The sequence below is a fragment of the Eretmochelys imbricata genome, chromosome 3 (genome assembly GCF_965152235.1).
Source record: "Eretmochelys imbricata isolate rEreImb1 chromosome 3, rEreImb1.hap1, whole genome shotgun sequence".
NCBI classification, from domain to species: Eukaryota; Metazoa; Chordata; order Testudines; family Cheloniidae; genus Eretmochelys; species Eretmochelys imbricata.
The window spans coordinates 80,246,004-80,260,288 of NC_135574.1; the positions used below are offsets into that span (position 1 = coordinate 80,246,004).

The 14,285-nt window shown below is 38.5% G+C and overlaps 1 protein-coding gene across 2 annotated transcripts in view; it reads right to left on the reverse strand.

Annotated features, from left to right (window-relative positions):
* HACE1 (HECT domain and ankyrin repeat containing E3 ubiquitin protein ligase 1) overlaps positions 1–14,285 on the reverse strand; it is a 93,200-nt gene that overhangs the window by 34,733 nt on the left and 44,182 nt on the right. For both annotated transcript variants that reach the window (XM_077812871.1, XM_077812870.1), the window contains exons 12-18: positions 10,426–10,763; positions 7,947–8,015; positions 7,136–7,223; positions 4,086–4,197; positions 3,889–3,986; positions 3,602–3,689; positions 1,676–1,825 (exon numbers count right to left, since the gene is read on the reverse strand). In XM_077812871.1, the coding sequence (XP_077668997.1) occupies positions 1,676–1,825; positions 3,602–3,689; positions 3,889–3,986; positions 4,086–4,197; positions 7,136–7,223; positions 7,947–8,015; positions 10,426–10,763 (943 nt within the window). The remainder of the gene's footprint in view (positions 1–1,675; positions 1,826–3,601; positions 3,690–3,888; positions 3,987–4,085; positions 4,198–7,135; positions 7,224–7,946; positions 8,016–10,425; positions 10,764–14,285) is intronic.

Below are 14,285 nucleotides of genomic sequence, written 5' to 3' on the forward strand. Positions count from 1 at the left end.
AGGCTATCCAGGCTGTAGGCACACTGAGACACTAGATGAGCCTAGTAGGAAATGAAGTCACCTTCATCCAAGACTTCTCGTGCACTCCCCAAAGGACACTGCTTTTCATGGCTCTTCTGCAGCTCAATGCCAGAGACAACATATCCCATAAGGGTACTGCACAGAGGTCCTCAAAGAAGAACAGATGTGTGCTTTTTCCTCAGGGAGGAGTCAAAGACACCAGAGTTCTTAGTTTCCCCATTTCTAAAGAAGAAAGAACAGAACTCCAGCACCTTTCTGGGGACTGGAACAGTGCTGTTGCATCTGGGGCAATCTTTGAGACACTAGGGTTCTCCCACGGGAGAAAGACTTGAGGTTTTGGTGGACATGGTTATGCTGAGGCAGCTATGGCAGCCAGGAGACTCTTATGGAAAAATCCCATAGAATTTAAGGTGGGTGAAACCAAAAGGGTACTATAGAAATTGGTATGAAATTCTTTGGAAACTTGAGCAAGAATAATCTCCTTTCTATTAAGAGTTGTTAGATTCCGAGAGGATAGTTTATAGAAAGGACACAAAACTTACATTCTAAATGACGACTCAAAAATAGTTCCATTGAAAAGAAAAAGAGGGTGAGAAGGCTACTGCAGCAGCATCAACGAGCCACTACTGAGAAGTAATAAATTTGTCAGGGGAAGGAATGGTTAGTATTGGTGGTGGTAAAAATACAATTTACTTTGGTGCAATGGGATGAGAACCTGAGTGTGTATGTGGGTGTTTATGGTAAGAGTGGAGTAGTAGATTTTTTTCCCCTAGATCTGGCAAGTTTCTTAGTTAAGACAACGTTGCAAATTTATCAAAGTGGGGGGGGGCGAGAGGGGAACTATTTTCATTCACTGGAAAAACTTCTTAGTCAATCTTTTTCATAAGTTATCAAATCAAGCACCCTTCACTGAGGGATAGAGTTTTAAGTTAAAACCCCGAATGTTTGAATTAGAGTTCACGGATCCACTATGAAGAGATTTTTGTCAGAATTCCTGAAAGGTCTCATACTTCTAGGCTAAGGAACATAAGTAATTTCAGACCAGAACATATCTAAGAAATTACAAACCTTGGAAAACAAGGTTTAGAATGAACGTGCCATTTAAATATCAACAGGGTGTTATTACATGATAAAACTAATAAACTTGCTGGCTATAATGCCTGTACTTCTGGTCTCTGAACTAAGAATGTTTTTAAAAAGACAATCGAATGCAAAGTGGCAGTGGCCACTAATTATATATTTATACTTGAAAGGTGTTATAGCAGTGGCACTGAAATTTTTTCTTAAGAAAAATCCACAAGTGAGCTTCATATATTGGTTAATAAGAGTGAAGGACGAGCTATTTGCTCCAGTTGATATAGCGCAAAAGTTGCTCTACTAAGATTCCCCGTACAGAAGTACCCAGTATACTTCCATTTTCAACAACTTTAGTATTCCAATCTAAGTCTTTCTTCAGAGAATGCCAGTCATGACGTATTGTGCTGCAACTCTGATGCACGCAAAAAAAGACTTACTTTCACATCCACCATTTTTTACCATAGGTCACCAAAGATGAAAGCCTAGTGCATAAGTAACTGTACCACCAAGCCACATCATTTATATCATTTACTGAAATGAATTTGTTGTCTAAAACAGGATTTTAATAGAACCATACCAAGAATATGCTTGTAGAATGACCTTGTGAAGTAAATGTTGACCAGCTGCCTGTGATTCAGAGCTAAACCCAAGATCTGTCCAGCAAATCGAAAGTAGTTCAAGTGATCAGGATTTACAGAAGAGTTGCTGTTTGGCTGGAAGGTTGTTCCTATGAAACAAAAGGGTGCTATTATATTTAGTCATAGTTTTAGCCTGTATCTTACAACTGCAGCCTATATAATTTTTACTGTAATTTGAATCTCTCAAATATATTCAACAGTTGCAATTTGTTCGTAGGACAACAAAAACAAAAACACACCCACACTACCCCCTTTTCTGAGCAATCTATTGTGACCAAAAGCAAAAAGCAAAAAAACAGGATAAAACTTGTAATTACTGATTAAAACTGAAACTTTGATATTTCTTACTGAACATATACATTCTTAACATTTCAAACAAAAACAACATTTCCCAGGGCCAAAGTGTGTGTACCTTCTTCGCCTCAATCTACTAAATTTACAAAAATTTGAATATTTTTCAGAAATATTTACATTCTTGCTGGTTTGGAGTTAAAGTATAAAGGCCATCTAGAGCGAATATAAAACACGCATAGCCAAAACTTGGGCACAACTTACAATAGGCAAGGTCTGACACTATGAAAAAGGAGGAGGAAATGTTCCTCTGTATAATTAAAATTTAATTATGTAATTTCAAGTTCTCGGTAACTTTCTACATAATAAAAAGTTGAAGCAAGTTCTCCAGACATTTAGAATTAGCGTGCATTGTTCAATAGACTATAATTAGAGCCAAACAACTTGCTTAAGTGTAGCTGTACTTACCTGTGGTCTATTTCAAAGTTATTTTTCTTCTACCTAAGTAATCAGCTTGTTTGATTATCTGAAACACTGAAGTAAAAATTTGTTCTGGTTTTTGTGTGTGTTTGTTTTTAGCATATTCTAATTCAGATTGTAATTTCTGTACTACATTCAGCAGGACTAAAGTGATTTAGGAAAGAAATGGGTTAAAATGGAATTTTAATAGACTATCAGGGATGACTCTGAATTATGCCCTCATCGTAAGGGTAATAATGATCTACTACATATAGGCCCCAATACCGACAATCCTTATGCACAGGCATCATTTTACTCACATAAGCAGTTCCATGGCTATTCACATGGCTAAAGTTCTGAACATACTTTAAGTGTTTGCAGGATTAAAGCCTAACAGCTCCTCTTCATCTATTAAAGCATGGTGACAGAAAGTTCAGTCTCTCTCACACACCTTCCTAAATCCTTTTTCCCAGCTTTCAGGATGCAACATTTGCTGGCTGGGTTCTCTTTGCAGTTTCCTAAGAAACTGGTAGAAGGAGTGAGACAGACAATCCCTACTGCTGAAGAAAGCTTTACAGCTAGAAGATCTGTTGGGTACCCAAGAGACAAGACGCTAGGCACTGAAGAGCAATTCCAGGGAGATGAATAGCTGTTTTTACTGCAGAAACCAGTTGTGGGGCTGATGTCAAGACGTGATGAAAAACTCCCCATATCCTGCCTGCATCAGCCCAGACATACAAGTAACTGCAAGGGGAAAGACTGCACCCTTTTGCTGCTGATGCATGAGGTATGTCTTCTTACTACCAAGAAAAAGACAGGAAGATTAAACTGGAAAGTCAAAAAGACCTAAAATAGAATTTCTCCACCCATGCCAAAGAAAGAGCAATACTGGCAGGTCAGTCAGCAACACTTCAACTAATAAAAGTTGCTTAGTTCTCAGTTGTAGTTAATGGACAGTGCACACTATTTCTTTAATAGCAAAGGATTTTTTCTGTTCTTTATATCTTAATTGATAACGGTTTGCATTATGAATAATTTATCTGACCTTTTCCTTAGATTATGATCATTTGCTGAAGCAAAATGTAAAGTTAGAAGAACAAGAGATACCAACATACCATCAGCTGACTGGGTGAACAGTGCATAATCTGGATTAACTATCTCATTGGATAAGATATCAAACCATTCACGTACCACACCTTGACCCTACATGTCAAAAGGATAACAATACAGCACAAAGAAATTTAATTTTACAAATAGTTTAACAAAATGAGTAACCAAATATATTTCTTAAGCAAAAGTATAAGAGTATTGTTAAAATTTCATTTAGATTAAAATTTTAGTTAGAATTAGTATAAATGATTTATATGTATATCAAAAAATTGTTTATGAAGGTTTTACCCACCATGCCTTCTTCGCCATGGAATCGCACCGCAATCCCCTGCTTTAGCTTTGCACAATTTGCTTTAAACACAACTTCACAGCTACTCCTAAAAATAGAATCTAAATATGAAACACTAGTTAATTTTATATCTTAAAAGAAAGAATCACAAAAATATTACGCACTTTATACATGCACTCCTTCTCCTTGTAGTCTAATACCTCTGTGAACCAACAGGATGTCATTTTCATTGACTGGTCTGTGCACCATGTCTGAATCTGGCTGTCCAGAGTGCAAATGTTCATAGAACCACTCACAACGATCTTTAAAGGGCTACAAAACAAAACAGGTGAAAAATGCCCAATGTATTAGTCAATCATACTCAAGGCTAGTAATCAAAGCATTCTGTTAAATTCACTTTAAATATTAAGCTCCAGTAAGGGACTTCATTAAAGAGTAATTAGACATTTCAACAAGATTTCACAAAGGAACTAAAAGCAAAATCAAGCACTAATCCTGAGAAAAGAAAATACAAACATTCTGTATAGCTCATTTTTGTATTTGGAAAAGACGACACTTAACAATTCAAGTGCTTATGTCCAGGCACTTTGAACATTAGATCTGTAATTGAATACATTTGCAACCAATTAGCTCACTTTTAAGTTCAATAATGAATTCTCACGAATAATGTTTTCTTTGAAACTATCCTCCACATGGTCTATTTAACATATTAACACAAGCATATGCTTCCATTCTTATTCCTCATTGATCCCCTATGCTAAAGAGGCCATAATCAATAGTACCAGACAATAATAGGACTTTACCGAATATGATGATGGAAGAGGTCTTCGGTAAAAGTGAGCAAATTCAGAATGGTTTTTGGTTGGTTGGTTTTTTTAAGTCAGTTATTTTCTTCAGCTTTGAGAGAAATTCAGTATGTCTGATTTGGTTTTGACCGAAGTTAGGCCCTGATCATACAACAAGTACAGCCATGTTTTTGTAACCAGTTCATGACACCCATGTGACCCAGTTATGTGTTTGTCTTTCAGTACATCACTTCTATCTCACAACCATAGTTAAAATACAATTATGCATGTGCACTTACTATGCTATCTGCATCAGTGCATTCTGGGAAATGTGGGCAGCTATCTCACATCTCAGCAGACAGAACGCTTAGAGAAAATGCCAGAAGCAGCATTGCGGGTTCCGTGTTCAGACAAGGAGGACTGGCCTCACCATTTACACCGTCAAGCTTTGAAGTCCTTTCCACACAGGACCGGGGGGGGGCGGGGGGAGGGCTAAGGGGGGAGATGCACTGAAGATGCTTTATTTGAGATGCACTGAAGAAGTGGGTTCTTTACCCACAAAAGCTTATGCTCAAATAAATCTGTTAGTCTTTAAGGTGCCTTGTTGTTTTTGTGGGTATAGACTAACACAGCTACCCCCTGATACTTGACAGGTTATCAACTGTGGCAGCTGACAGTGAACAGAGAGTTGTGGAGACAAATCATGTTTATGGCCAACCATGCTGCTAAGTGGTTACAAACTTATTTAAATTATGTAGCATAGACAGGGCCTTAATGTGAAACTGCTCTGGTTTTTAAGAAGCTGTTTGATGAAAGAGGTTTTCCTCATTTAGGGTACTGATTCTGTTTCCTCAATTTAATGAAGGAAAAAGTCTCATAGACCCACCTCCCCTCACAACACCCAAAACCCCCACTGTTGGATTCTCAGAATGTTTTATTGTAGAGTCCCCTGATACTCCAGAGACTATAATGAGAATTACTGACTCAGAAATTCAATATTTTAAATCCTTATTCATATGGTGTTTTGTCCACCATTGCAGGTTTATCTTAAAACTAAAAGTAGAAGCTGTTCTAAGATACAAACAAAAAACCAAATATAACTCTCGATAGAAAAGTCAACACTGTCATTAAAATGACAGCAACAATGAAAGGTATGATTTACAGTAATTCAAAGTACTTTTGTGACCTCTAATTCAATAGCAAATAAGAGCTATGGAAATGGAAACAGCCAGGATTCCCTAGAAATCTATACAAAATGACATTTTTCAGCAGATCTCACCAGAAAGGTAGTTCCATCTTGTTTGACTCATAAGATTCAAACAATTGTGGCGACTGTTAGGGATTTTGCTTAGAACAAGGCCTGACACGAGGTGTGTTCTCTCCCCACTGATCATCACTTGGGGGAAGCAGAACATGCCTTTACTTGCTTCAGTGGATAGGATACCAGAATACGGGGCTTGGCTGGGTACAATATGGAATAGAATTGAAAATCATCTAGGGCACTGACAGCTAGCACACACCTCACACCCTACCCTGAAAAGTTAGTCACATGGCAATGGACGTGGGTTCATAAACTCTAGTTCTTAAAATAATTTTTTTCCTTTGTGGACTATGGAGGAGAGGGGAATCCTCTCCAGACCTTTATAACTCTCAAAATACAGAATTTCTTTAAAGAGATTTTTGCTACTCAGGCAGCATGGCCCAGAGCTGGCCTCCATGCCTTCTTAGGATTTGAGCAAATCTTTAGAGAAACTTGTCTAAAGGACCAACAAAAATGGTTTCTTATCACAGGTCTTTCTAATGAGCAGGACTACACAGAATATTAGGAAATCACCAGACTATCCCCAGGAGTAAAGGTGCTCTCTTGTGCAATTTGTTGAAGATTAAAAGAAACACAAAGTGCTGGCCACAAGCCACCCACCAGCAGTCCTAATGCAGACTTGGATAATGATCACATTGCAGCCGATGCTAACATGTGTGGCCTTGTTTGCAGCAGTAATACACTGACTGTACTGGGTTTTGTTTCGTGCCCTTTTACTTAACTCACAGGAACACAAAAAAGAAAGAAAGCAACTGCAATAATACCCAAGTTTTTTAACCTCAGATGGCACGTGACAGGTGGTAGGAGGTATACTACAGAGAGCAAGAGTGTCCTGGCAACATATCTGACTGAAGTGAGCAGCCATAGCAGAATTATAAATTGAAGACTCAGACTAATCATTGCGCAGCTACAGGCCAGAAACAGTTGGTCACAATTGTCCTCAAAGTACTTCAGTTATATTTTAAGTGGAAAAGATAGCAGTTAAAAAGTTCACCCTGACAACTATCACAATCTATTTGTTTAAGCTCAAATACTAGAGGTAGTTAACCTCCACTGTTTAGAGTTAATCAGTACTTTATGGCTGTGCAAATGAAAAAAAAGAGTGTTGTATTGAAGATGTAAATAAGCAGTGCTTAACATTTACCTGTGCTTTTATGATGTGCATGAATCTTGACATCAGTTCAGGGCACTCAAGGAGAAAATGAAAGTGGTCAAAAATTATTTTGGGGTTTCTGAAAAAAAAACGTTTTAGGTTGGAAGTTTACTAGTTGCAGGTGCACAGATCTAACCAAAGTCTCATGACAGAAATGAGCATACCTAAAAAGGTATTTTAAAAAGTCTAACAAACCAAAAATGATTACAGGATATTTTCAAGAAACAAGGTCATTGCATAAAGTGTGTTTTCCTGACTCATTTCGCGGGAGGCTTGCATTACCTCACCTCACCTAAAGAGGCTCTTTAGAGAGAGGACAAGGGAGTAGACGGAGCAATCCTCAGAGGAACTATGGGAGCAGCCAAGCATAAGGAGAAGACAAACTAGGCTACATGTTTCATTCAACATTCCTTTTGTGAGTAAACCAAACTCTTGGGAGATGGAGGGTAATTCTGACCGCTCGTGTGGGCTGTGTTTGGAGCAGCGTAGGAAATGGCACCTACTCACAGACCAATAGTTCTAGTTCTTTCTTGACAAGCTTTGGGATACGAAACATACAGAACAGTTGCTTACATACATATTCATTCAAGCCTCGTTCCTACAAACGCTTGTGGACATGCATCATTTATGCACAGGAGTACTTCCACAGAGTGCAATGGGCCTACTAATGTGCATAGTTAGATGTGTATGAATACATGCTAGATCAGGATTGTACCCAGCAACGAACACCTCTGAATCACAATTAAATATGAATTTGTAACTAACATTTTAGTCAAGTAAAAACAAACTTTTGAAGGCCTACCGGTTAACGAAGCACTTAAGAACATTGTCATGTTTGCAGACAAATTCTATAAAACGAGGTGATGTCATCCTGTAATACAAACAAAATGTACTTAGTTGTAAATAATTTTTGTTCAATGAAAATAAAACAAATGGAGAATTTAAGATTATACAACAAACCTTGTAATTTTAAGTAAAAAAATCCTATGCAATCCCTGTATCATGTTGAGGTAAAGGATTTTTCAAGTATATAACTAACTAGATATACTATAAGTTTAAACACCACCACTGTGGATGCAATCAAGAAGCAATCAAGAAGCAAAGCAATCAAGAAGGCAAGAAGAGTCAAAGAGTCATGCAGCCTGACTAGTAACTGCTCTCCTGGGCATATGATTTATATTACAGCCTAACTGATCACATGCTTTTTCTGCAGAATTTTTGCTTCTTTCACTATGCAGGTGGGAATACACGCTAAATTGTATCATCCAGTGCATACATCCTTTCTACTATTACGTTAAGAGCACCTAACATCTTGAGTTTATATTTAAATATACAGAGAATGTTAACATTACTATGTTTTTAGTGGAGCTTTTAACTGTTTAAGATAGATCTCAAAAGGTATTAACATCTGAAGATGAACTAAAACATTTAATACAAACACAGATACCAAAGGTTTGTCTACACATACAGAGCTGCAGCTGCACCACTGTAGCACTTAGTGGAGATGCTACCTACATCCCTGGTAGGTACTCTGCCTCCCTGAGAGGCGGTAGCTATGCTGACAGGAGAAGCCCTCCTGTTGACATAGCACTGTCTGCACTGGGAGTTAAGTTAGCATAACTGCGTCGCTCAGAGATGTGGATTTTCCAAACCCATGAGCAATGTAGTTATAGCGACATAAGTCTGTAGTATCGACCAAGCCAAAAGACATTAATATGATCATGACCTTTCACCTGCCCACACCTGAACTCAGAAACCTGTATTTCTCCAGCAAGAGGTGATGACATAAAAGACCTCAAACATTTTAGGGAACTGCATCTTTTACACTGCTTTAGGCTTCTGATTTATCAGTTCTTGCAGGAGAACAGTTCTGGAACTTCCTCTTAACTGCCAAGACCTGAAGTTATTTTAAAATATATTAAATGCTTTTAAAAGTTTTTATGGTTTTAAGCCTACCCTATATCTACATCCAGTATTGTGCTAACCATTGAGTGGCTAAGAGTTTTGTGCAATCATTATAATCCTCACTTAGAGGGGGAACCCTATTTTTAACCTATTTTTCTAGTTTTCTTTAATCTATTTTCCAAAGTATACTCAATATTTAGAAAGAGTTGGAGACTGTAAAAGTTTGACTCCCTTCTCAACTTAAAAAAGAGGACATGTTGCCCGTGTCAAAAAACTTCCATCTACAACTGATCAGCCTTCAATTAATTTTGCTCTGTTGGGAATATCCTCTGGATTCTAATCTAATCTTGTAGAGTTAGACAAGAAGTTTTTTTTTATTACTCCTACTGCTAAGTATATTTATGAAAGCAGAAACATTTTCTTTTAGATTTGAATTTGTGAAAGAAGTGTTGCATGGACAATACTATTCAATGAAATTCTAGCCTTAGTAAAACTGAGGGAGCAGCAATACAAGCTCTCTTACACTATCCCACTAATACCAACAGTGTTATGCTTCCAGGGCAAGTAGCATATTATCAAGCCAAGTTCAATCCTTTATGTCCAATAGATTAACAAGAAGAGTTCAGTTATAATGGAGACACTTGTCTACTAACTAGGTATTGGACTGCATCCAACAAAGTGGGTATTCACCCACAAAAGCTTATGCTCCAATACCCCTGTTAGTCTATAAGGTGCCACAGGACTCTTTGCCATTTTTATAGGTATTGGACTGAGACCACCAATCTATTTCACATGGGCCATTAGAACAGATGTCATAGGGTAACAGCTTTTTAATGTCTGCTAACCTGGGACTGAATTCATAATGGGCATGACCTAGAGATAAAGGTTTTGTACACCATTACAATTCTCTGCAACATCAAGTCAGATGAGTTCTGCCACCGGTGCTTATTTTTGCATGAATGACAGTTCTGATTTTTCTGACATCACAATTATAGTAGCAGTTATTAACATAATTATGTGAAACTAGGGAGGACTTCACATGTAGAATATAAAGTGGAAGTAGTTGAATCCCAGGAGATCACGTTTTCCCACAACTATCACATGTAATAAGACAAAAAAGGCAAAAACTACTCAAGATACTCAATGTGAGCAGAATCGCACTGAGAATTTTCATGAGACAGCAGCAACACTAAGAAAAGGAAGGTAAGCTACATTGTTTAGAAGCGTTAGGAAAATAAAATACTTGAACAAATGAAAGAAGCACAGAGCAATCCCTTCATTGTCGTTAGTTTAATATGTCAGTATTCATATTTTCACAAGAAATCAGACTAATTTTAAAAAATAAAATTTTAGATAACGAGCAGAATCCTCCTTACCCTTGAGGCATCTGACAGGAGCAGCACATATAAAACGCTTGAATGACAGCACTCAGCCTGTTCGCTGTCACTGAGATAACATCCTGGCAATCCGCACAAGCTTCCTGCTTCCTTGCAACATCATATGCTTTAGAATCCCCTGTGTCAGTAGATAGCTTTTCTCTGCTCTCAGTTCCTGCAGCATCAAAGGCAGGCTTAAGAGTATCATCCTGCTGATTTGGCCCTTTCTGCTTTAGTAAAATGGATGTAATGTTGGCAGAGTCTCTCTTGTTTTTCATCAATTCTGTAGCTATTAGAACTAGCCATTCATCTAATGAGTGCCAGAGTAATTCCAGCGGCTGCAATGCACAAGGAAATGACAAAAATGTAATTGGACATATTCGTGAATATTAGAAATAAGATCACACCATAAATAAAGACAAGTACAGCATGACTTCCATGCAAATGGTGAAGCTGCTGAATTAAATTCTAATAAAGCTTATCTCATAGATGAGTCAAGTACTTGTTCAAGTAAAATCTTTTCACATATCCATACAATAATCTAAAAAACCTACATACAACCGTGGAGAAAGGAGCAGGGGAGGGGAATCAAGTAGTAGATAAAGAAAAGATATATGATCACCTGGTGTTTTATACCAACTTTAATTTATAACTCTCTCACACATGCGTGCTGGTCCAGCAGTTGCTATGTACACACCACTGACCAGAAGTAGCACTATCCTAACTGCTAGGGTCAGGCAGTGAGACAGATGAAATTCAAGTCTTAACAATCCTGAGTATACTATTTGAAATGTTGGAAGTCTGAACAAGTCTGTTCTTTTTTATATCTAGATCAAGCAAGCTGCTCCAATCAGGTAGACCCTTGCACCTATACAGAGCCCCAGTTAAGTCAACAGGGCTCTATGCAAGCGCACACTAACCATCAACATACAGTTTGCCAGAGCAGGACCAAAATTAGTATTTTTATGAGTAGTTCTGCTAGTATCACCAACATCTCAGTTCATATGGCTAATATGATCATTTCACCAGCTAGAAATAAGTTTATTGGTATAATTATGGAAGTTTCCCCACTGCCCTTTAAAAACCAATCTCATTCACTATTTTGCAACCTGATACATAGAGCAGTTTAATTTGTTGTTTTTTGTTTTGTTTTTGTTTTTTTTTTTTACAGGACAAGATATTTAGTATCTATTTTGTTTAAGACCATAGCTCACTAGAGGTGTAACTGAAGAGTATGGATTAAGTAAGGCAGCTTTTGTATGCACACACGTATTATCAGTTCATCCCCCATCTTAAAAGCATTATTGCAGAGGTACAGTTATGAGGTATTTCCCCATTAATCTGGTCAAACTGGAACCGGAACCAGATCAGATAATCCAAATTCTGGAAAAAACAGAAAATGGGAAAATGTGATGCTGCAGCACCATCTAGTGGCCACAGGAGAGATTGCCCACTTCTGATCCTGGAGTCCTGGTTCATCTGGTAAAATGTGTAGAGCCTGTTAAGGGAGGGTCAGTAAACAGGGTTCTGCTGTGCTTGAGAAGTGGGATCTGGACCTTATAACTTCAGTACTCTGTTCCTGCCACTGACTGATACCTGTTTTCTTTGCACCCATGCTGACAAAACAGCATACGGATGACACTTCTTAGGGGTCACATCAACTGAGTGCTTCAACATAGGAGTCATTTTTACCTCAATTATTTCTCACAAGAGATCAGAAGGTTAGCTTCCCTTCAAGGATGCATGACAGACTTTACCACAAAACAATGTAAGACTTAAATGTTTTAATTAAAAACAAGATTTACTGAATTACAGAAAAATCAGATTAAAAAGTAGCTGTATACATAACATATATACTCAGAAAGACAAATCTAGCCTTGCATTTCTAAAGCGTGCTTTCTCCTAAGTATTTCAGATGCTTATCAGACACCCTTCTTGATTTCTTAGGACTCCTGTTTTTAATTCTCTGTTCCATTATGCCCTTAAGGCATCAAATTGGTATTCCTGGAGGTCTGACCCAAAATTCATTCCGATTGTATTCAGAGCTGTGGTCAAGACAGTTTCAGTTCCTGTTTTCCTATTTCAACATTATAACTTACCAAATGTGAATCCGCCTCACCCACACACACTTCCAAAGCGGTCTACGTTTTATGCCAGCATTAATGACCATGCCTAAGCAGGATGACTTAGTTGAAGTGGTCACCAAGAAACCAACTTCATTGGCTTTTAAAAATGTAGACCTTACACTTCATTCTATAATGGTAAGAATTAATTTAATTCTATTCTATATCCAATATGAATAAGGAAAAAGTAACTGATCTCCATTTTCTCCTTGCGCAAGGGGCTGTACTTGACCTCTCAAAGCCCCTTCCAGTTTTATATTTCTATGATTCTAGCACATATATCAAACATCCTTTGAGTCACATCATTTTTATTTTGTGTGTCCAGAAAGGCTACCGTTCAGTAACACACGGCACTACCCCTTCCCTTAAACCTATTCACGTTGCTTGTGCAGCACTTTTATTCTCTACAACAGTGGTTCTCAACCAGGGGTACGTGTACAATATTTCAATAATAGCGTACTGTGACACTTTTGTATTTCTATGTCGGATTTGTAAGCAAGTACTTTAAGTGAGGTGAAACTTGCAGGTACGAAAGACAAATCAGACTCTTGAAAGGGGTACAGTAATCCAGAAAGGTTGAGAGCCACTTCTCTACTGATCTGGAATGCCAGAAATCAAACCCAGCTCTCATGCTGCAGTATACAGCAATACCTTCCAGTCAACTGACAAATGTTTTAGTTTTAACAAGTTTTAGAGCAGGGAACCACTAGTCCATAAAAGCGATAACCATATGACAACAAAAAATCATAATTTGATTCTAGAAATGAGAGAATCAAATGTTACAGGCTTCTCTGATTAGGACAAGGAGATTATGCAAAGAGGTTCATTAGTACACTGTCATATTTAACAAAACTATCAGAAAAAAATCAAAGACTTCTTAAAAAAAATCAGCAGAACAAGAGGATTAAAAACTTAATACAGGCACTGAAGCCTACAGAATACTAAGCCACAATTCAGGCATAGCATGTCTAACATTTATTTGTCCCAGTGATCTCTTAGTGTATGTCTACACTACGGAATAAGGTCGAATTATAGAAGTCGTTTTTTTAGAAATCAGTTTTATATATTTGAGTGTGTGTGTCCCCACAGAAAATGCTCTAAGTGCATTAACTCGGCGGAGTGCTTCCACAGTACCGAGGCAAGCGTAGACTTCCAGAGTGTTGCACTGTGGGTAGCTATCCCACAGTTCCCACAGTCTCCGCTGCCCATTAGAATTCTGGGTTGAGATCCCAATGCCTGATGGGGCTAAAACATTGTCGCGGGTGGTTCTGGGTACATATCGTCAGGCCCCCGTTCCCTCCCTCCCTCCGTGAAAGCAAGGGCAGACAATCGTTTCGCGTCTTTTTTCCTAAGTTACCTGTGCAGACGCCATACCACGGCAAGCATGGAGCCCGCTCAGGTAACCGTCACCCTATGTCTCCTGGGTGCTGGCAGACGCGGTACTGCATTGCTACACAGTAGCAGCAACCCATTGCCTTGTGGCAGCAGACGGTGCAATATGACTGGTAGCCGTCATCGTCATGTCCGAGGTGCTCCTGGCCACGTCGGCCAGGAGCGCCTGGGCAGACATGGGCGCAGGGACTAAATTTGGAGTGACTTGACCAGGTCATGCTCTTTAGTCCTGCAGTCAGTCCTATTGAACTGTCTTATGGTGAGCAGGCAGGCGATATGGATTGCTAGCAGTCGCACTGTACCATCTTCTGCGGGCAGGCAAGAGATGTGGATGGCATGCAGTCC